The sequence below is a fragment of the Orussus abietinus genome, unplaced genomic scaffold (assembly GCF_000612105.2).
Source record: "Orussus abietinus isolate OABI.00-Male unplaced genomic scaffold, Oabi_2.0 scaffold7, whole genome shotgun sequence".
In the NCBI taxonomy this organism is placed as follows: Eukaryota; Metazoa; Arthropoda; class Insecta; order Hymenoptera; family Orussidae; genus Orussus; species Orussus abietinus.
Genome location: NW_019394453.1, coordinates 2,494,681 through 2,518,086, shown reverse-complemented (window position 1 = coordinate 2,518,086; position 23,406 = coordinate 2,494,681). Strand labels below are relative to the sequence as shown.

Genomic DNA, 23,406 nt, shown 5'->3' with positions numbered 1-23,406 from the left:
AAGTAATCTCTCAGACGAATGGCAAAGCAATAGGACGTGCGTGAGAGAGGATGGTCTCGAGTGACAAAAATAAGTGTGTAAGCTACCTGTGCCTTGTAATAAACTATATATATATTATATATTATATATACATAAACTCCTACGGTAACCTATTGACGATTACGCTCCTCTGGCTCTGGATTATTTCAACCTTTCCTTATGTTTAAGTCCATTGAAATTTCAGAACACAATGTACGGCAGCGTCCTATTGGTGGGTTACCAATTGACCAATTGAACATCTAATCTAAATCTAGGCACCATCTCGTTCGGTCGATTACTTCTCGATCTTTGATGTTTTGGACTTTGCACCAAGGAATACATCGATCTTGCCCGATATAAACAATACTCTGTTCCTTCTCTAAAAATACATTTGGCACGAAACGTTACCGAATTTTTTAAATGCCGAGGTCTCTATACATATATACAATTGGTTCTCGAAAAAATGTTGACTATTATCCATTTAAAAACAACATACAAAAAAAAGCAACTTTTAATGCAAAAAGTGAAATATGAGGACAGATCTAATTTTGAAACTCTTCAAAGACTGTTCACAACTCGAACAATCCCCAATCAGAATATTATTCTTAGATATTAATAGCCTCTTTATCTACGATCCCGTTTTACACAGGAGAGAAAAGAAATTTGCACTTCCAACGAAAGAGAATATTGCTAATAAATTTTCCGTCCTACCGGAGGAGTAATTGCACCAGGGTCAAAAATGTTTGCAATTATATGGAGCGTATAGTTGTAACTTCGAGAGCTTTCGTACAGAAAAAGTACATGATTAATTAAAAAAATAAATTCACAGCAACCGTCGGGAAGAAATATCGTTGCCCCTAATCAAGGAATAAACGGTGTACAATTTTTTCCTGATAATCCTAGGTACGTGTTAATCCGATTACTTATCACATACCTAATCGCAAACTTAATTTCCACTTTTCTCCCTAGAGGGGCAATTATAAAAGACCTTACTTGGGAATTCCGGAGCAGGTACCAATCCGATTGGCTGGATCGGTATCAGGTCTCGATAGTAGATGGGTCACACCATGGGCGAGTTAATCAGCGTCGGTCGTTCAGTAATCGGGAAGACGCGGCTGGACGAGTCCACGCGCTCAATGAATCCGGTCGATCGGCCAACGAACCGAACGAATTTATTGGCGCAACTTGGCCAATTGGTCGAGCGGATGCCTCAGCCGCGGTTTGATTTATCCCTCTTCCAATCTCCGGAGAGAACTTTTCTTCGGCCGTGGCGACGCGACGCCGGGCGCACGTGACAGAAATCGGCGAGCGCGTCCTCAAAAATCGGGCAGATCTGCAAGCAGAAGAGACGCCCACTTTGTGCAATTTCTGATAAATCAATCCAATTTCTGGAGGCGACGGGGAACAGGCCCGATAAGAGAGACCCAAGCCAAAAGGAATTCCTTCCCAGTTGTGCGTTAAAACCGAAGCCATCGACGTGAACCCCTTATCTGCGTAAGTCTTTGTTTCTATTTAATACCATCCATTATCGTTACATTCCAAACGCGCGGTAGAAGCTTCACTTATTAATTGGAGATAATTATTATTGACGATTCTTAATTATTCGTGCGCGAAATTCCCTTGAGGGGGGTGTGAAAGTGGCATGTAGGGGGTTAATCGTTCATGAATATGGAGGGTATAAGGAAGGCCCTGACGCCCAGGGAATTTCATTTCTTTTTTTCCTACACGTCTTTTTAAATGTCTGTGAACAAATCTTTTTTAAATATTCAATTCCATGGGAGTGGAGACCTTCCTTATAGCCTTCATATTTACGTTGGAAAGTTTGAAGCGATTCGGTACACCCAGTTCGGAGAAAGGTTTTAGAAATAATTCGACATTTTTATATATATATATATATATACCTTTCGTAACACCTTAACAACCCATAGCTAACATTGCATTACAATTCATCGCTGAAACCTACTAAGCCTGGTTAGTAACTATTTTGTGGCGGATTACGAAAGAGGGTGGAATAGCAGGCGCGTTTCATTTTTTATTAATTCGATTTTACGGCCGCTAAAGTTTCACCGAGCGATTAAAAAGAAAAGAATTCCTAATTACCCGGTCAATAGCTTAGTTTACGGCTCTTTTGCCGAGGAATTTGCATTTCGCACACCTCGGGGATAGATGTAAGCACTAAAGGTTGCAAAATTCCCCCGCTCGATTCTCTCCGTACTATGTATTCTCTGGAACCCGTGCTCGCTCCAATTCTGCAGCAGATCGATGCAGCTCTCGATAGTTTGAACAAAAAGGAAAAAGAAGACGAAAAAGGGTGAAAACAATGCGGCAGATTTATGATTACCGATTTCTTTGTCGAGTACCTCCGCTTTCGCCGCGTTATCCGAGGTTCTGTAAAAGCATCGATCGACGAGTCCGCACGGATTCGTATCACGTGTCGGGTATCTTTTTTAACTCCCAATAGCCGGTCCAATCGATCGATGGAACGTGTTCGGAACGTGACAAATCATTCGGCGGATCGGCCCGTCATGGTTTTATCATCGCTCCCATGAGCCCGAGATGCAGACGGGACCTTTGCGCGAGTAATCCGATTTATTATCGCTCACTGTAAGTCGCAAAAGTAGACTCTCTGCTCCATCTGCATCTTGCTGATAAATGATCCGGACGATAAGATTTCCTCCCAAGTGTACTCGAACCGAGTCTGATATCCTGCAGTGCGGGAAAGGAAAAAAAATCACTTTCTCTAGAAAGGAGTTTCTTGCGACAAGCTTTTACTACCCGTTATCGGCGTAATTGATCGGTCGATTGGAATTCGTTAGAACTTTAAACGACATTCAATTTCCATAAGCTCAGCCTTACCAAGCTCTTATTATTCGTTACTGTTCGATTACCTGCATACACGCTTAGAGTGGAAATTCGATTCGCTCGGAAGAAAAAGTGTAAGATTTCGTAAAAAGTGCACCTCACATTTTACGCACAGAACTTAGATCTCATCTACGTCAAACTCGTCGAATATGAATTTTGAATTTACAATCTCGGTGGATATGAAGGCTGTAAAGAAGATCCTGATACCCGTGAGATTTCAATTTTTTTCAACTTTGTTTATAGACATTTTCTAAATTTTAGGTAGGAAATGTAAACATTATTGGTGTCGGGACCTTCCTCATAAACTGCCATATTTACATCGTAATACCCATATAAACCATATTTACGTGATAAAGTTTTGAAACCATTCGGTACACGAAAGTTTCACGAAAGATTGACCATTCGGACGGGACTTTCATATCACCTTAAGGCTGGTCTTAAAATCGAATTGACGGTCTCCGAGGATTCTTCGATTTCCTCTATTTTGGGGGACCTTTTATACATTCTCCTATTTCTTTACGACCTCGGGCTTGACCGGTAACAATGTGTCCATCCCCTATACTCGGTGGTCCCCTAAGCTCGCGTCCCTCGGGAGCGGCTCGGAGTCGGTTCTGCAGCCTGCAGCGCCGTAAAAAACGAGGAAAAGGGAAAACGGAGAAACAGAAGCAGAGGAGGGAGCGTTACGGCTAAATTTACGGCGTTAGCGGGACGTCGGCGTAAGTGAAACGGCGAATGCAAAGACACAATTCAGATGGTTATACGGTGTCTTAGGAAGACGCGTGTGCGTGGACGGGGAACGCCGGATTTATGTGTGAGTGGTTCTCATAAAAGAGGGCACTTTTCATTCTCAGTCCTATATCTCGGTTTCTGCAGAGTGAGCCATTTAACAAGGAACAGTCTGCGCGTCTCTGTCGCTTTTGAAGTCCCGACAAAAACGGCCCCTTCCTCTCGGGGTACACGGCTATTTAATTATGATTTTTCATTAAGTTGCGTTAATTCTATGCCGTGGCTGTAAAGGATGAACGTAAAGAGCGAAACGCCGGCTTAAGTGAGGAAAATAAGACGCCCCGTAAACTGTTCCTATATATATATATATATATATATTGTCGCGAAAATAATCCAACAATCCGCCGGAATTTATCCTAACGAAATGACGACACGAGTCGCTATCAGCTGCTCGAGCTTTACAAGGTAAGCTCGCCTCGTCGCCATTGCTGCAATATTGTGACACGCCGGTGATTGATACCTCCCATTAACTCGAACCGATAAACCTTTGTCACGTATTGGTGCGATCTATCTACACGTTGACACTGTAAGACGCAAAGGTAGAGATATAGAAAGCGCCTGTAAAGATGGAATTAGGCGCGTACCCAATTCGCGATTAAAGCCGAATTGGCCATTAAGGCGATATGAAAGTGGCAAGGTCTCGTTTATGAAACTTTTCTCCGAGCTTGGCGTACCTAATCGGTTTCAATTTTTGTCAAAATTTCTTTCAATATATCTTGGAAATCTTTTATGCAAAATGATATTTTATGTATGTCAGACTGTCCCTGTAGCCTGGATATTCATGAAGTTCCAAACGATTCGGTGTCCTCGGTTCGGGGAAAAGCTTCATGAACAATTGATGAGGTGCCACTTTCACATCCCCATAAACAGAAATTCATTTTAACTCGACGCCGGCATATAAATATGTAGAAAAAAATAAATGTCTCTCTTGAAAATATTAAATCACATTTCCTTTCTATCCGGGAATTATTAATCGTAACTTCCTACGTGAGAATATGGTAAAGTGCTAAATTCCATCCGCAATGCGCAGATTTATGAATTATGACTTATTTGCTTTCTTGAAGGATGATTCATAAATGACTTAAAGCTACATTAATAAATACTTTCTCCTTGTCGAGGCCCATGAGATCGTTACAGGCAGACTTAACTTTCCTACGTCCATAAAACAATATTTCAATAACAATAAATCGAACCTAGGCCTCTGCGGGGGTCAGCCTGCATCGATCACACATTCCACCTCGACATTTTTCCGCGATCTAATTCGGAAATGAAGGACCTGTTTCGGACAGGTTGCAGTTGAAATTAATGGAGTTCAGCCCGGGAGGTTCGATTTGCCGATCGAACGTCTCGAATGGAGATATTAGCGACTCGATAGGAATGTCGGAGTGATATCGGCTGTACTTTGAGAACCATATCGGCAACCATCGTAATCCCCTCGAAAGAAAGTGACACATGGTTCGCAATAAGACATCATATTCTATATAAAAAAAAAAAAATCACACCGCCTTCAAGGAGACTAATAAAACACGCAACGAAGACGTTCCAAAAATCTCCACATTTTTTTCCATTAATTCTCTGAGATACAAAATTGACTTATACATCATTTATACCAACGTATTACGCTGAGAATAGAGAAATTCATTTAACCGAAGGAATATATTAACAATTTAAAGTATATTTATTTCACTCAAATCAATTGTCATCGTTCCGAAGGAGCTTTGCGTGCTATTTATTCGAGTTCACGTAAGTCAAATCATTGTTCTTTGGATTAAAAAAATATTTCTCCGTTTCAATGACGTTTTTTCCTCAGTCTACGATGTATTGTTTATGACGGCATGCAACTATTCAAGGTGCACCTAATGCACATTGTGCAATCAGTCGGCGAGTCGATAATTGCAGATACGAGGCACCTAAGTCGAAGCCATTGGCTCGATCGGAAAGCCCACGAGGAGAACACTCCGGCGGGGTAATTCGAGAGCCTTTGTTTCTCTTTTTGGCATTCGATGCCTCTCGAAGTTTCATTAATCGGCTGCGAGTGCGTATTCCCTCCTCGGTAGGGGAGCTGCATCTCACTCGACCTCGAGGAGGCAACTCTGCCGTGGAAAAGCGATAAATCGCCGCGATCTGCGGGAAATAAAGCGAAACAATGCAAGAAGATCGCAACGACGTACATACACGGGCCGCAATTATTATCGCAAGCGTTACGTCAAATCTCTCGTCACGCGAGAAACGTGACACGATGATTTCTTCTCCGTATCTCTCTTCCTCGAATGCACGTTTCCTCGACTGCAAGCCTCGTGGGAAAGCAGCGCCCAGAAGGAAAATAATTGCCAAATTATGAATTACTTAAGGTGTCATAAAAAGATCCATTCTATATACACATCATAAAGTGAAAATATTGATAAAACTTTCCTTCAAACTGGGTGCACCGAATCATTCGAAATTTCACCACGTGATTATGAAGGCTCTAAGGAAGAACGCGGTGCTCGTAAAATGTCATTATTAAACGGAAATATGTATTCTCGGTTATGTAGTAAATATGTAGTCTGGGATAATGGAAAAAAAAATTTTCAGTCAAAATGAAATTTCATGTGCACCATGGATTGCATAGGTAGAATAGAAATAAACAATGCCCAAAGCGAGTACCGAACGCATGAAGGTAATTCACGAAGTAACTAAGGACAATTAATCGTATCTCATAATTCCTATTATCTTGCAAGCAGAAATTCCACCTCCATTCGCACCGATATTTTTATCGCCATATTTCAGTTTGTAACTTGCCAATTATGAATGACTAGTAAGAGCCGGAAGGTCCCTTTGAAAGTCATCCAGCAATGACGTAGCATTTCCCATACCTCATGATGACAAGGCAAGAAAATATTGCAAAGTGAACTGCTCGCACGGAAAGGAAGACATTTTTATTTTTAACAACGGACAATTAGCAAATAAATTTCTTACAACGGCAACAAAAAATATTTTTCTTTATTCTTCTCAATATAACAAGTATTCCCAGTTGTTGCGGCAAGTGAAATTTCTTGTGATGACCGTGAATTCTTTTTCCGGGTGAAAAAGTCAGATGTCCGATTTCGTAGAAGGGAAAGTACCGCTCGGGTTAACCTGAAATTCCGAGAGTATAGTAAAGTAACCGAGAGGACGTAATTACTCATACCCATACACGGGTAAGCCCAATTATCAGGCCAAGGAAATATAATTTTAAGGTCAATGCTCCCACTTTTGGTAAACTGTAGGAGGGGGTCCCTCATTTTCCCAGTCGTCAAGGTGCTGCCAAACGGAGAGAGTGATTTCGACCTTGAAGAACCTCGGAGAAATCCTCGCAAGAAAGGTGAGCAACTGACCCAACCGCCTCTCGCTACCTCAAAGTCCTAATTGTAGAAATTCCGAGAAATTTCCCTGCGGCGTCCCAAAAATTAGCAGGGCCTGCTAGAGTTTAAAAGCTCTCGGTAACATAAAATTGGAGAAGGTAATCGTGAAAAATACCGTAAGTTACCGCGAACATCGAGAACTCATAAGAACGAGCGTACAACGGAAATTCCCCCCACTCCGGTGTTTCTCTGCAGCGAATTAGAAACTCTCATTCGCTCCGTCGCAAGAATGTATATTCTGATAATTGTCATTTTTTGAAAAAAAAAAAAAAAGAAAGAAAAAAGCCTTGGAGAAATTACCGATAAGTCGCCGGAAATTTCTCATCGTTCCTGACGTCACTTACCGCGTTTAGAGCTCTAGGACCTGCCGAAGTTTCGAGAACGATAGCCCCCTGAAACGTGTGCAACTTTTTATTATTCCAAGAACAACGGATACCCACACTTACCGTTACGTCACGTTAGCTATGGACATTTCTCACGAGTCACGTTCCTGCTCCTGCGAATAGCTAACCAGTCCAAGATATCGAGGATCGTCAATTCGCGCCAAGTGGTCATTCGCCGTTTGAAGAGAAAAGAAAAAAAACGTTGCATAGTCGCGAAAGAAGGACGCGAAGACCTGCGTCACTCGAGGCATGAGAGAAGGAGACCGCAAGCGGTCCGGGAGGGAGCCGCACCGGTACGCACGCACACGTGTGCGTGCATACGGTTCGGCCCCGCAGAGGGCTGCCAATTTATATACGTGCTGCACCCGGCGGTCGAGCCACTGCGAATATGTCCGTAAGACCGGCTGCAACGTGAGACTCTCCGCGAAGCGCGCTACGCGGTTCTATTTCGCGCCCGTAGTCGCCAGTGGACATCCGAGCGACGCGGAGCTGCGCGCTGGGGACCTGGACCGCCTGAGCCAATCAGCGCTCGGCGTTGCCCGCATCGACCAGTTTGAAGCGCTCGCGCCACCGGATCTGCCAATCACGTGGGCCCGCATTGGCCAATCGGAAGCGCCCGCGCCGCCCGCATCGACCAATCAGAAGCCCCCGCGCTACCCGCATTAGCCAATCGGAAGCTCCCGGGCCACCCGCATCAGCCAATCACGAGTCGCCTCGGACGCGGCCCAAACGAGTTCGCAGGTGCGTACTTCGACCCGGGAATGTGGCTCCTCGACTCCTCCCGCTCGCTGAACCCTTTGTACTTAGTAATTGGCACTCGATACCCGTCAATCGATACGAGTACTCGATACGTCTCTCCGTCAATACTCTGATGACGAAACATTGTACGGATTGGTATATATTTCCCACTTTTTCACCCAGCGACTTTATCTGCCGGTGGTAACGGTGCGGACGATAGCTCCGGGTCTTTAACTACCCCTGGAAAATTCGCGATCTGTGGAGTTGATATGTGATGAAATTCTCCGTGTAAAAAGTGTGTTGATGCTGGGTTTCGATGGCCTCGTCGATTTTCGAGGTAAAACAGTGGAGCCAGCTGCGTCAGTACGTCGAATTAATGGACTTTGCGTAGCTGTGCTCATGTTGTCCGTGAACATATATTCCATTTCGTGTTTTCATTTCGCAAGGAAATGTCGTAAATATTAGCCATGCGTAACGTTCCCCGACCTTCTGGTATATATAGGACGAGGACCTAAAGGCGTCAAGCAGGAATTTAAATGCCGCTTCTTATACATAATGTGACATTTTCACTGCCTTGTCTATAATGCGCGCGATGGTAAGGCTGGTCATGGTTGTTTGGATAGTGACAACGTGCTCATAATTGCACAATTTTAGGAGAGAAAAATTCCTCCTGTGAAGACTTTCTGTTTAAATGTTCCTCCCATACTCACGCATTTCGCATGTCATTAGACTTCTGCGAATATTCTCTCGCCAAGTTTTACCTGCATTTGAAATGTTGCTAGGAAAGTGATAAAATACTCATAAGTGCACACTCAGTGGGACTAAAAATTCTTTCTGTTTAAATGTTTCTCTCATGTTTATACATTTCGCATGTCATTAGACTTCTGCGAATATTTTCTCTCCAAGTTTTATCTCCACTTGAATCGAGTCGCGGGCAAAGGTAATCTCCTATTGGCAAAAAAAATATTAATCGGTTATCATTCGTTTTATCATCGCTTACCTTTCACACTAGCGACTTCACGTCTTCGAGACATGGCAGTAAACTTTATCTACTCCTACAATAGAGACGGTTATCACCTTATCAGGATATTGTCTTACGTGTCATTGTTGACTCTTAAATATATCAAGATAGTTCGGGATCACCTTTACCTTTAATTAAGATGCGACCAGACGCTGAGAATAAACGATCACGTGGGAATAAAATCTAGATCGCGTGAAGGCTAGATAAGGCGACTTGTCAATTTTGAAACTGTGTTTCCAGGCACGTGTCTTATTCATATCTGCATTATCAGCAGTTTAACGCGAATGCAACGTCGCGGCTGACGATTCTATTCCCTTATCCGCGACCACTCAACATTTTCCTCCTTTAGAATTAATGTCTGAACACCGCTCTCACACAATGCCCAAACAATGACGCAACTCTAAAATTTATACGTATCTCACGTTTCCGAGATATTCGCAATACGCTATCGCTTCTAAAATCTATTTTAAAATCGCTGACTTAACTTCCGCACGAATTTCGTCATTAAAATTATTATTTCGTGAATGACACACCTATAATGTGTCATTTGGCCTTGTACACTATAATGAGGTTCTCTATCAGTGATAAGCAAAATCGGTCTTGTACTTCCGCCAAGCACATTACATATCCCTGAAGCAACACAATGTATACCAAAATAATTAAAAAAAATACATTGACATTTTTTCCTCAGCGTATCAGCATTGCAGTTATATGTTATTAACACAATACATAATATAACACCGATATGTTATATATATATATATGTTAAATTATTCGTTTTATAACAGTGTGATACAATTAGGAAATAGTAATACAAGGTTTACGTACATGTTTATTGCATTACAAGTAAGAAGGCATACGTAACGGTTATATCATTGTTACATGGTTATTTGCATTTTTGGAACCAAGACCGAGTTTGCTCATCGATGGTCCCTGAGCAGTATAAAACCGAGTAAATTGGCCGGTCAAGTTATCAGAAAAGACTGCAACGACCCAAGGACGAATCCGACGGCCGTTCGTCCTTATTCCGATCAGCTGACTATTTCCTCGAGAGCGGCGAAGTAGCTGCACTTTGCGAGCGAACGACGTCCATTCTTTGCGCTCACGTAAAACATGTTTTCGCCGGAGCTTTTCGTCCCCGGGTATCCCACTTGCCGGCACGATTACGCCTGCACTTCCGGTCGGGAAATGATTTTGACCTTCTTTCGTATTCATGGAAGAAAGGGGCAAGGGGCGCGCGTTTTGGCTCCTTGCGAAGCTTCGTCCGCAGTTTCGATCCTCCGCATTTCACAGGAGTCTGATGGCCTCGCCCTCGAGAGTCCCAAGGAGACCCGAAATTCCTGGAACATAAAGCCCAACTTTAGGATCGCCATTTGTAACCCCGTCGCAATCTTCGATTCTTCAAGTGAAACTCCTCGTGCCTCGGTGATAAAATCCCCGTGCCAAGAAATGGAAGCGTAACGAAAAGTGGAACGCTTTATTTTCTCTTTTTTATATTATTATTATTTCCTTTTTTTGACAGTAACCAGGACATTCGGTAGAGTTCCGCACCCAATATACGCACTTGCATACGTGTGTATACGTATGCGCGAAGATGTGTATGCGTGAAACGCCACAGAGTTCTTAACACCAAGTTTGGGCGTGTTAAGGTGATATGAAAGTGTGATTTTTTTTTTCGAAAAATGAAATTTCCCCAGCAGCGCGTTCTTCCTTAGAGCCTCCATAATCACGTGTTAAAGTTTCAGATAATTTGGTGCACCCAGTTTGGAGGAAAAGTTCTATGAATACTTCGACCTTCTGATTATGTATGTATCACACTTTCATATCGCCTTAAATTCGTAGGGATTAATGTTCCTGCACTTCACCATTTGTTTATTCATTTTTGTGAAACAGTACCGAGACAATATGCATAATCCCTTTTATTAAATTCAGTGCATGACTTCCTAAATTAATTATTGACATTAAGGGCCTTAACTATCGTTACCTATTATATAATCTATAAAAGTCTTGCTTGAAAAGAATAAGTCCCACTTCCGAAGCGCTTGGCGGGTATTCAGCCATTCTTACTTCCTGAATTTCTGGGAGGACGTTATGCAGTCCCGGAGTCTTAATGGTTTCCGTCTCTGATGCATTACACGGAGTAGTTCCGGACTTGTCCCCGTTTTCGCCTCCCTGTATTTACGGGGATCCTTGATTCCGCCTGCCCACTGGCTCCTACCAATTTCCCCTGTCTCCAGCTCCTTCCGCATCCAGGCCCCTTTGTTTCCCCCATCTCGAGCCCCAAAGAGACTCGACGTCTCAACCCGTCCTTCGATGCAGCCTCCACTAAGGTCAGCTTTGAAGTCGATACCGGTCCCTCTGGAGAGTCTTGAATCTCTACGAGTGTTCTACGGCACTTAGAAACGCGATACTCCTCTCCCGCACCGTAAATCAGTCCCTACGTAAAGCTCCAACTCTCCGGCCACCTTAAGGAGCTTTCGGGAAAGCCCAAACCGAAACGACGCTTCGACGGCGAAGCATCTCGGGCCTGGAAATCGCCTTGCCATCGGCCGGACCTGATACATCCCTATGCGCATAAATAAATACATAAATGTGTACATACATCACACAGAAAAGTAATTCACAGTAGTGATAAAAGAAACTGCCACTTGCTTCGGCTAATCTCTTCACTCGAAATTCGGCTAGCAGAATCTGTCTGACATCTCCGCTGTATCTGACAATCAAACATTTATTTTCAATGTTATCATGTAGAAATTATATTCGAATGAAATTCTTGGTCCGGAATAACTACGACATTTTCTAGCCAAAGATGAAATTTACCGAGTTTCAAGACCTTCATTAGGACCTCCATATTCCCGTGTTAATGGCTCAAATTATTAGGTGCGCCCAATTTGGAGGAGAAATTTTGTATATAGTTTTACGTCGATACGTGTAGAATGAACTTTTCATATCGCTTTAAGGGCTCATGAAAAGCTTCAGATTGGACCCAGCAGGCTTTCTTTTCCACCGCCATGAGAGCTGTCGACGTGTGGACGGGAAAGCTTGAGGGCGAACACCGCTAAGAGACAATTTTTTTAATGACTTGGGATAAGAGGGGCCGCCGATAACTCCCACTGTCAGGAAGGGAAACGGCGATAATGATGATTCATTGACTGAAAACGAGAGTCGCGGAAAACGGAGCGAGGACGCGCGTTCTCGGTCTAGTCACGCCGTCTGAAATGCGCGACGATTGCGGATTGAAAATTAGCTTGACTATAAAAGTACGGCCTGGTCTTAAAATCGCGACATAGAACGAATGCGCTTCCAAAGAATGCCTTGTGGCAGTTTCGGGGATCCTAAATGCACCTTTGTGCAACCGCCCATCAAAGGCCGGCGATAAAAAATGCACACCATTTCAGGATCCCTATGGACTGGTACAGTTATCATAACGAAGCTTGGTATCCTGATGTCTGACCGCAACTGATGTCTGTCTGGTCAGTTTCCTCTTATTAACCCACAGGAACTGATGGCAGACAGCGATAACGTTCCTCCATCAGTATCTGTTGAAGAGGAAAATATACTGCCTGATATGAAGAATGAGGAAAATAAGTACCAGAGAACATAAAAAAACTAGGTAGAAAAAATCCAACCGTGATGAATGACTCCTGATCGGTTGCTCCTGGATATGTCTTGGAGAAATAATTCATATCTGAAATTAAAAACGGGAAGCATGAATACTAGGATATGTAAAAAGCTAGACAGAAGAGATACAACCTTGATCAATGACCACCTAATCAGTTGATCCTCCATGATTCTCGAAGAGATGTTCATTTTCTGAAGTTAAAAAATGGATGTACCAGCAAATGCAAATACGAGGTCAGATGAAAAATAGGGTAATACGATGATTGAGACCTGACCGATTAATCCTAGGTGACTCTTGAAGAGGTCTCCTACCTGCAATGAAAAAATGAGAGTGAACCCATGGGAATCGAGGGGGAAAAAAATAATGATTCGACCGTGACCGTCGACAGCCGATCACGGGTAACCCTCGGCCATAAACCAGGAAGTATCGGGCGCACTTCCGAGCGAAGTGTCTCGCTTTGCACCGATTTCGACGGGGCAGTACGAATGCACTTTCGTGCACTCGCGTGCTGACAAGGGCCCCACGCGACAATGACGGCAATATTTTCCGCATTATCGAGCCGCGCTTCGACGGGGGCAGGGTCGTCAGCGCCGAGCCATTCAAGTATTTAAGCGCTAAGCCGCCGTTTAATTACGCCAATAATTCAAGCAACGGAATAATAATGGTATCGCCTGCTCGGCCGATAAATAAACCCGAATGCACCCCGAAACCGAGTGCACCGGTGGCGCCCCCTGTCCTGGTCTCCTTAGAGTTCGAAAATTCTCGGTAGCCTAACATTCGAGAAGGTAACTGGGAAACATACCGTAACTTACCGAGCATATCGAGAATCCATGAGAACGTTCCTTTTTGTGCATCTATACTCTAGGTTTCTTCATTTAAATGAAATTACTTTTTAACACTCTTCGGGCTAGAGAGTAATAAATATTATTAAAAAGTATTAACTATAGTCTTATTTACTTCCAGGTAATAATATTCACCTAGGACGTGGAATTCCATATGGTTACTATCAGAACAAGGCCGATATTATATTCTTCCAACCACGACGAAGAAAATGGCGCTGATCTCGATTGGCTGCAGCGACACGACGGAAAAATTCCCCAGTAGAGATTTTAATTCTCATCATTTCTCGTGAAACTAAGAGGCTTGGAGAAGTGACCGACAAGTTACCGGTTCCTCGCGTAACTTACCACGCTTAGAACTCTAGGTCCCCTGAGCTTCTCCGCGACGCCTTGTTTTCCTTCACATCCCGACCCGAGATTAGACGTTCCACAATCTTGATGGAACTTCACCGAGACTTGACCTAGAAAAATGGATAGCTCTTATCGGCCGTGGGCGCCGACTCGCGCCGTGAAAAATCGCGGATACGCCCCCCCGGGGCGCTGCGATCGCCCTAACCTCGCTAATCGCGCTAATCGCTCCACCGAACCACGTGCTTCCGTGTCGGCAGTAAATTCTAGCTAACGTCACTCCGCTACTGTATTGCAGACTTCACATTCGACTCGCTTCACCGTGTATATTGATTCAAACATGAGATCGCGGTAAACAACGATGCGTTGTTTCATAAGCTCTCGTGAAAAATTTGGAGGTAAATTCAAGGTCATCTCTGGTATTCAGATTTCATTTTTTACTTACTTCACCCTGTAGAAAAGAAAAAATCATACCTGGTGTCATGGTCGACAACGATGCGTTTTTTTATAAGTTCGTGTGAAAAATTTGAAGATAAATCGTAGGTCACTCCAAGATTGCAGACTTGATTTTTCGGCTCCGTTAAAAACAAGATTTATTAATATAGATGAGATACTTTCAATCCGATGTACCTTTGTCTGCACTAAAATCTAAAAATCAAACGTTGTACTTCCACCTTTAATAAGTGTTACATTTTCAGTTAGGCTCAGATTTCTCACTTGAGAAATTCACGATTCTCATTGTCATTCATTCTCATTCTCTCACGATTCGAATTTCTTTTCTCTCTTTTTTTTCTTTTTTTCGTTTTTAGCAGAACACCCGATTGCGGTCCCTTTTGCTTTCGGCTTATCACCGGAGGGAGATAAGGGGTTCGGATTTTGTAATTTTCCAAGGTCTCTCCCACTGCACGGTCGAATTCCGTTCTCTCGCGTTCGGGTCAGAGTTCATCGTGGCCGCGATTGCCGGAGAATAGAATTTTCCGACGAAACGTTCGGCGTTCTCTGTCGCTGTCAGCTGGCTTCCCCGCGGTTACGCACTTTGCTATTAATGTCCGATTACGAGGGGCAATCACGCCTGCTATCGTCCAACCAGAGATTGGCGAATTAATGTCGACTCGCGCTAATGGCAATTAAACGGGCCTCGTTACCGCCCGAAAGAGCCGCATTCCGAATCGCCGGGGAAAATTTTATGGAACGCTAAAAAGATTCTAATTGGGCCGGAACCTCGGACTACTCCGGCCACTTTGAGGAAGGAAAAAAAAATAAAAGAGGGAAGACCTCGTCGAGATTGCAAAATATTTATTTTTTCAGAAGGAGATAGATGCATATATACCCGCCCAGCAATTAATGTAATGAAACATGTAGCTCGGTAAGGCAAATATTTAGTCCCCTCGACCGCGACTGCTTATTTTGCACTTGGACCATATATATCTAGACCTCGCATTGGACCTCCCACTCCCAGATTTTCAGTAAGCGGAATGACTTTAACTGTGTGGGTCAGTCGTCGGAACACGTGGTACATTCCTTTACCCCTTCCACTGCTATGCGAGGTCTAGATATTTATGATCGAAGATTTTGCAGATTCGACCACCCTACTTTCTGGATGGGATGATGGTTCATTATAGGTTATGTGTACATACACGTGGTATATACAATGCGGGACTGTTAACAGCAGGATATTAAATAAATATTCGTGAAGGTCAAATACTATACTCTACCTTTGAAAGAACATTAAATAATCGGTGTATGCGGAGAATTTCCGGTTTTTCAATTTTTATGCTAAATGACACCGATAAAGTTGTGGTACGAGAGGCAGGTGTAAACAATTTGGGTTATGTCATAAGCACGTGGGAAAAGAATGCCGCGGGATCGTTTAAATGACACACTTGACAGCACGATCATACATAACCGAATCTACTTGGAGATTGCAGAAGAACAAAGTGAAATTCTTTTACGGAATTTCCGCATATTGACCCGTTTTTCACAGAATTCCCCGCTTTCTTGCCGACGTTTCCATGGGAGACCCGTTCGGTGATTCTTAACCTCAAAGAGCGCTTAGACACGCTTAGACGCTCTCTTATAGCGCGCACAGAATGGTTTCCTGATCGAACTCTTGATATCAGTAACGGTACGATTTCGATATTCCGACACATGGATTCAATCGGTAACTCGTCAAGTTCTAAAACATATTTAAATCTAGTCTGTTAAGTTTCTATGTTTGTTATAATTATAGTAGTTAGGTAGGTCGAGATAGAGGTTATCTATTCATTAATGGGTTAAGAGATTATTTTGTTATAATGTAACAAGTATAACTCGTTGAGATTTTAGTGATACGTATCGTAATGTCTAAATCCTTTGTGAAGTCCAATGTTACAATTGACACCTGAGAATATTAGTTTTGGTGATCCTGTATTTTTGAAGCGACGTTTACTAACAATTGTAAAAATGCTTATCAAGAATAAACTTACATACTGTATTCTGTGTGGTGTTTCTTGCCAAGCTAATATATATTTACATTTTGCAGGTGCACTAGAAGATGGATTTTACAAAGTATGTTTGGTTCCTAGTATTATTAGGTAAGTTTAAGAAGTTTGAATGACTATAACTTTAAAGTGACTATAATGTTGAAGTTTTTGTTTGTTATAATTTTAAAGTGCATCGTTTGTTTCTCCTCAGGTTTTCAGGAGGTATGGGGGGAGATTACTGTATCATCGCAGGATCTAACAGTACACTTGGGAAGTCAGAAAACGTTTACTCTGTACTTAACGTGAGTATACAATTACCTTATGGCAAATATTTGAAGATATAGTTCAGATTGAACTATAAATCTGTTGTTGTATCTAGGGAAAGTATATCAGAAGATTTAAAGATAACGTTCGAAGTACAACACTCAGATTTGGTGAAGACGGAACCGTCCAGTATTTTTGTTAATGCCACAAATCAACCCCAGGAATGGAACATTACTATATTTAGTCTTAATGCTGGACATTCAATTATTACCGCAAATGTGACCCCTAGCACAGTTACAGAGTAAGTACATAGAGACTTATCGTATAATAATTTCCTATAGTTCAAACAACGTATGAATTAAATGATACATGGTATGAACAATATTATGATTTGTTCCAAACAGTAGATTCACTCTTTCTCAAAAAATATAATCAACAACAGCCATTATCTTAATGCCTCCAGTTACGGTGCGTGACTTCTTCCTTATGATCTATTTACATTAACGAATCCATCGTTACAAACAGTTGATTATGTCACACTGCTCAGAGGTTTCATTACGATACTTGATGAAACTTCTTATCTTCTGTTAGAAAATCTAGAAATTTAATCAAGTTAATAATTACTTCAAAGAGCAAACGAATCATAGCTACGTATGATGAACTAAAGAATCTTTATATGCTGGATTAAACCAAGTTCAGGAGCACTTGATTAACATGACCTTTGATAGAAAGAATATTTTTCATGATTTTCTCTCACGCTCAGCAGAGCAATGGTCTGTGTCTCATCCGGATTGTTTACTTTTTATCAACGTCCTGAAGATTTGGATCAACAATATAGTAGCTACTCAATTATTCAGAGGCATTTAAAGAGATAACCTTTAGACCTGAACTTGTCATCAAATCTGACACTTTACAGCTGGTCAGTCTCTTCTCAGATTTTGAGCAGACTAGAACTGACTCTTGTACTCCTAACTTATTAAAGTGTAGATTAAATTTAAACCTCGTAAAATAGTGAAAAGTATTTCTAAAATTAATAGACCATCTTAACTTATTGAAGTAGAAATTAATTATCACATGTTGCAATTTAGTGATTTTATAATGTATTTTATAAATTCGTTGTGAGAAATAGTGTTGAAATAACTTGTATATAATTCATCATCATTAATAATTCATCCCTACGTGCACCAACAATGGGAATGTACAAAGTGATCATTATACCTCAAGACCAATTAAAAGACATCAATCTCAAGTAAGAATTCATGTTCCAGAGCGATGTACATAAAAGAACCAACTCATGGATAAATAATTATAAACCTATCGTTCCCATCTCCACAACAAAAAAATGTTTAATGTACTGATTTCATAAACCCAAAAATGGTGAAGTGAAATATTTAATTTGTAATCGGTGGAATTTGTTGCAGCTTTTCCGAAGCTTTTGTGAGAGTGACAATCGAAAAGTCGGAAACGCTGTTTCATATAAGTGCAGTTGTTGGATGGATATACTTTTTGGCATGGAGTGTCAGTTTCTACCCACAAATTTACAGCAACTACAAGCGCAAAAGCGTTGTTGGTCTAAATTTCGATTATTTATCGCTCAACCTTGTTGGTTTCATTATGTACGCCCTCTTCAACTGTGGACTTTATTGGATACCAGCAATCGAGGTAAGATTAAGACTTGTACATAATTTACTTCTTCTTGGCTTGTTATTATTAATCTTTTTCTTTTTTTCTACTTCAGCAAGAGTATTTCAGTCGATATCCCAAAGGATTAAATCCCGTTCAAATCAATGACATCTTTTTCGCCCTCCATGCTGTATTCGCTACCCTGATCACCATAGTTCAGTGTTTCATCTACGAGGTAATTGTACAAAAGAGAAGTACACATAAGATATATATGAACTCACTGCGATGAACCTATTTTGTTCCGTAAGTATCCGTACATCAAACATAGAGTAAATAATGATGCAAAAATTAACTTTCTGTCCTCATAGATTGGAACCCAAAGAGTTTCGACGACTGCCAGAATTATCCACGCCATTTGTATGTGTTTCGTATTCGTTACGATTATACTTGCTTTCGTACACGTGATCGCGTGGCTGGACTTTCTTTATGGCTGCAGTTACATTAAACTTGCCATCACCCTGATAAAATACGTACCGCAAGCATTCTACAATTACAAGAGACAATCTACCGTAGGATGGAGTATTGGAAACATATTTTTAGATTTCACAGGTGGCATTCTGTCGATGTTGCAGATGATATTAAATGCATACAATTACGGTAATTTAAGCAACATTCCTGTATTACATGAAAATACTGTTTTACTAGGTAATCTTAATGAATTTATAATTATACCCATGCGTAATTAATAATAAATTCTGTATCATTTCACTTGAAATTAGAAGTCAATGTTCTACGTTAATTATATCTTTGTAAAACAGTATTTTCTCCATGCATCGGTAAATTTACTGTAATCATGTAAATTAGTTAAATATCGAACTAAAGGAAGCTTATCGGCAGATGACTGGGAAAGTATTTTTGGAGACCCGACCAAGTTTGGACTTGGCTTCTTCTCCGTAGCCTTCGACATATTCTTCTTGATTCAACACTATGTGTTGTATAGGTATGTAGAATCAAGTAAAATTATGCTTAAATATTTAATTTGCTATATCCAAAAGCTTTTGTCTGTGCTTGCTAGAGTTACTCACCCAATTGACAAGGGCCAATTGTTAGGAGTAAGGCTGCATGTAAACGCATACCACGACTAATAAGACTATTAACTGAGGTTGCAGCATGTATGAGTATGCACATAGTCATAGTGATTGCATGTTCATTGTATCTCGACATTTATGAGTCTCTTGTGATGTAACTGTAGTTATCGTGGCTTGCATGCATTTGTAACTTCTTGAAGCCTGATGTAAATATACCAAAGTAAAAACAATTACTTCTGTGTGCTGTTACTGTTTGTCTGTACAATTAGATGTAAATACGGGGTAGAGCAACAATTTTGACTTTACAGATATACCAGTGAAAAGATGATCGACCTGAATGGCAAAGTGTAGCCAGCCACAGCTCGTCATTATTGATCACAAGTCACAAGCCATGTCATTCAAAGTCGTAAGAATGGTGGCATACAGAGCACGGATCATTATTATACATTTATTTCTCACAATCTAGCAATATTGAACCCCCACAAACGCGCCACAGAAAGGATAGAATTTATAGACATTGAAATTAACCTACGCTGATTCATTAAGTTAAGTGACGATGCATGAACTAGGAATCATAAGGATATGCAACGATGACATTGATTCAAGGGTTTGTACCGCAGTCCATTTGAAATGTGGGATGATCAGTATTACTGTATTAATATTTATTTGGAGGAAGGTTGTGAGACCGTTTACATTTGGCAAATGTCGCATTATATTTATACTCTATTCCTGCCGTGTTCTAAAACGACACTCACCGATGTTGACACTTTTTATCATGTAGCTTCTATTACTTTCAAACGCATTTTTATATCTCTTATAAAAATAATGAACAATGGCCTAAAAGTCTCAGGAACAATGAAATAATATAGATATATAAAATAAAAGCAAAAATATCACCGACAGGCCATAAGGACCATTACGTAGAATAATTATTCGTAAATTGTGGCGAGTATTTAAATATATTTTGTTATCTTTTGTTTATGTGTAATGTACATTTTTATTCTGAATTTTGTACACCATAATCCTGTCTCTTCATCGAAGTGCACAACATAAACATGACGTGCAGTTGTTCATTTAATTTCGCCCATTTGAAACAAGGAAAAGTAAATATATTTCCAAGTGTGTTTCCTCATTAAATAGCATCTTCATATTGAAGATTTCTTTATTTCATCGTCCCTGGCACAACAGAAGTAGGAGGAATTCATTGCTCGACATTGATTTCTCGATTTAGCAAAATATTTGCATGAAGCATGAGTTGTTATTATTCATCTGGTTGCGAAAGACTCTCTCAAAGTTTTTATCTGTCTGTGGTTGCTCTAGTCTATTGACTCAAACAGTTAAATGAATGGTGAATGAGAAAATAAACTAGCACAAATTTACTCGTTTCAAGATCTAAATGTCATAAGTACATGGGCATTAACTTAACTTATCTCATGTGAATGTTAAAATAAATGTCTAAATTCCTACTAAACCTCTCCAATTTGTATAACCATTGGCTCTGAATGTGTTGACGCTACCCTAATTTCTTGATGTATTTGTTATTATACAAAGAGACGTTATATTAAATGTCTCGAATGCAGTAAAAATGTAAATAAATGTTACACACACACGTTATACTTCAGAAAAATAATCGCAGATTTAAAAATTATCAAGCCAGCTTGGCTGCTACTAATTACATGTGTAAGATCTTCCACAATGTTGAAAATGACTTGATAACCAACTCTTAGTGGAAAAAAAATAGCTTAGCTGCTATTCCCCTAAAGGCTCCTTGAATAAAGAACTGAAGCAAAAATACATATTTATAAAACAAACAATTGAGGTTATTATGGTAGTAATCCCAGTGAAAATCAAGCAGTACAAAAAAGTCTTTTCATAGGGATCGAAAGGATTACGCAACAATTGATGGAGGCTGCTACGAGAATTATGGAGAAGGCTCATCGGTCTCGCATTCGGACTGCACCGCTTGATCCAGTTCATTCTCATGTACGGTCGACGAGACATCTTGTTTTTACATATTTTCAATAAAATACAAAAAAGAACACATATTTATTTATTTCTAAACGCTGGTCCTGATATCTCGCATAAGTTACAACATGACTTGACTGACATGCCATGCGTATTTTAATGCATACCAGAGATGAGCAGAGATGAGTTGGGAGATTGCTCACGGGCAGGAACGTGCGATCGCAACCTGTGCTGCCCTCTGGTTTCGTACGTTAGCTTTCACCGTTTTTTGCCCCCAAGGGCGGCACAACGAATTTCTGATAGGAGCTCGCGCACTCGCGAAGGCGGTACCATCTACCAGTCGCCGTTGGCGGCTCACGTACTCGTGATGGTAATACCATGCGGCAATTGACAGTGGTGGCTTACCTACGCTTACCGACACTGCTCGCTTTTGATGGTAAGGGAACAACACTCGTGACGCTCCATTTGACTTTATCTACTTATCCACTACTATTAAGTACATTGTTGCCACGAAGTCGACGTGATGCGGAGCTTTGGGGCACACGTCGGTGTCGCGTACGACTCTCATGCAGCGAATCTGTGTGAGTGCGATTGCTCCTAGAATCTTCGCGCGTCCCAACCAGTCAAGCGCCAAACTACGGGTCGAGACGTTGAGTATGTGTGCGTTCGGCGCTACACTCGACGAGTATGCGTGAGAGTCGAATACTGCGAAAAATCCTCCCGAGGCTTACTTAATTGTGGATGTAAGCCGAGTCATTTCGCGTATGATTTTTACATTTCCCTACTAGCGATATCGAGCGTTTTTCAAGCGTTTTCGAGCGTTATCGATCGTTTTTCGAACATTGTCGAGCGTCATCGATCGTTTTCGCGCGTTTTTCAAGTGTTTTCGAGCCGTACAGTGCCATTGAGTGTTGTTAAGTGCAGTAGAGTGCCGGAGAGTGCCGGAGAGTGCCGGAAAGTTGCCGCAGAGTGCCGGAGAGTGCCGGAGAGTTGCTGCAGAGTGCCAGAGAGTTGCCGCAGAGTGCTGGAGAGTGCCGAAGAGTGCTGGAGAGTGCCGGAGAGTTGCCGCAGTGTGCCGGAGAGTGCCGGAGAGTGACGGAGAGTGCCAGAGATTTGTCGGAGAGTGCCGCAGCGTGCCGGAGAGTGCCGGAGAGTGCCGGAGAGTCCCGGAGAGTCACGCACAGTCCCGTAGAGTGCCCGCACAATCCCGTAGAGTCCCGCAGAGTCCCGCAGAGTCCCGAAGAGTCCCGAATAGTGCCGTAGAGTACGCGTAGAGTGCTCGTAGAGTCCCGTAGAGTCCCGTAGAGTCCCGTACAGTCCCGTACAGTCCCGTAAAGTGCCCGTAGAGTCCCGTAGAGTTCCGCAGAGTCCCGTAGAGTCCCGTAGAGTCCCGTAGAGTCCCGTAGAGTCCCGTAGAGTCCCGCACAGTCCCATAGAGTCCCGTAGAGTCCCGTAGAGTGCCCATAGACTTCCATAGAGCCTCGTAGAGTCCCGTAAAGTCCCGAAAAGTCGCGAAGAGTGCCATAGAGTGCCCGAAGAGTGCTCGTATAGACTCGTAGAGCCCCATAGAGTCTCGTAGAGTCCCGTGGAGTCCCGAAGAGTCGCAAAGAGTGCCATAGAGTGCCCGTAGAGTGCTCGTAGAGACCCTTAGAGCCCCGTAGAGTCCCGTAGAGTCCCGTAGAGTCCCGCAGAGTGCCCGTAGAGTCCCGCACGTGTTCGATAGCGCTCGGAAACGCTCGAATATGCTCAAAAAACGCTCGAAAACGCTTGGAAACCCTTGATAACGCTCGAAAACGCTTGGAAACCCTTGATAACGCTCGAAAACGTTCTTAAAGTGTTCGATAACGCTCGAAAATGCTCGAAAAACGCTTGAAAACGCTCGATAACGCTAGTAGGGAAATGTAAAAATCATACGCGAAATGACTCGGCTTATATCCGCGGCTAGAGAGGATTTTTCGCAGCATTCGGCTCTCACGCATACTCGTTATGTGTAGCGCCGATGGT

At 42.0% G+C, this 23,406-nt stretch overlaps 1 protein-coding gene and 2 long non-coding RNA genes across 10 annotated transcripts; 1 reads left to right on the top strand and 2 right to left on the bottom strand.

Moving 5' to 3' along the window:
- Positions 1-6,653: 6,653 nt before the first annotated feature.
- Positions 6,654-7,682, bottom strand: LOC105704151. 2 transcript variants are annotated; one of them, XR_002762196.1, is made up of 4 exons: positions 7,496-7,682; positions 7,394-7,441; positions 6,899-7,104; positions 6,654-6,783 (listed from the first exon to the last, which is right to left on the bottom strand). It is a non-coding gene; the product is annotated as an uncharacterized LOC105704151 (long non-coding RNA). The 2 variants fall into 2 exon arrangements; XR_001104429.2 differs by having other exon boundaries at positions 7,394-7,682.
- A 154-nt stretch (positions 7,683-7,836) lies between these two features.
- Positions 7,837-21,512, top strand: LOC105704149 (cystinosin homolog). Of its 7 annotated transcripts, none has more exons than XM_012433130.2 (9): positions 7,837-8,173; positions 16,522-16,573; positions 16,674-16,764; positions 16,842-17,027; positions 18,148-18,388; positions 18,465-18,584; positions 18,718-19,006; positions 19,247-19,349; positions 21,314-21,511. In XM_012433130.2, the coding sequence occupies exons 2-9, from the start codon at positions 16,534-16,536 to the stop codon at positions 21,402-21,404; spliced, it is 1,161 nt and encodes a 386-aa protein (XP_012288553.1). In that variant the 5' UTR covers positions 7,837-8,173; positions 16,522-16,533; the 3' UTR covers positions 21,405-21,511. The 7 variants fall into 7 exon arrangements, with proteins under 7 accessions (XP_012288553.1, XP_012288556.1, XP_012288555.1 ...); XM_012433133.2 differs by lacking the exon at positions 7,837-8,173 and adding an exon at positions 8,354-8,533; XM_012433132.2 differs by lacking the exon at positions 7,837-8,173 and adding an exon at positions 15,706-16,125.
- LOC111673976 lies at positions 12,251-14,554 on the bottom strand. The gene is made up of 3 exons (XR_002762195.1): positions 14,475-14,554; positions 13,626-14,113; positions 12,251-13,124 (listed from the first exon to the last, which is right to left on the bottom strand). It is a non-coding gene; the product is annotated as an uncharacterized LOC111673976 (long non-coding RNA).
- Positions 21,513-23,406: the final 1,894 nt, after the last annotated feature.

What these genes read in the sequence shown, in the direction of transcription:
- LOC105704149 (XM_023432439.1), top strand. Translation starts at nt 16,619, where the DNA reads ATGTTGAAGTTTTTGTTTGTTATAATTTTAAAGTGCATCGTTTGTTTC. An exon ending in TTCAGTGTTTCATCTACGAG is followed by an intron (nt 18,585 to 18,717) that starts GTAATTGTACAA and finishes CTGTCCTCATAG; the next exon opens with ATTGGAACCCAAAGAGTTTC. An exon ending in ATTAAATGCATACAATTACG is followed by an intron (nt 19,007 to 19,246) that starts GTAATTTAAGCA and finishes GCTTATCGGCAG; the next exon opens with ATGACTGGGAAAGTATTTTT.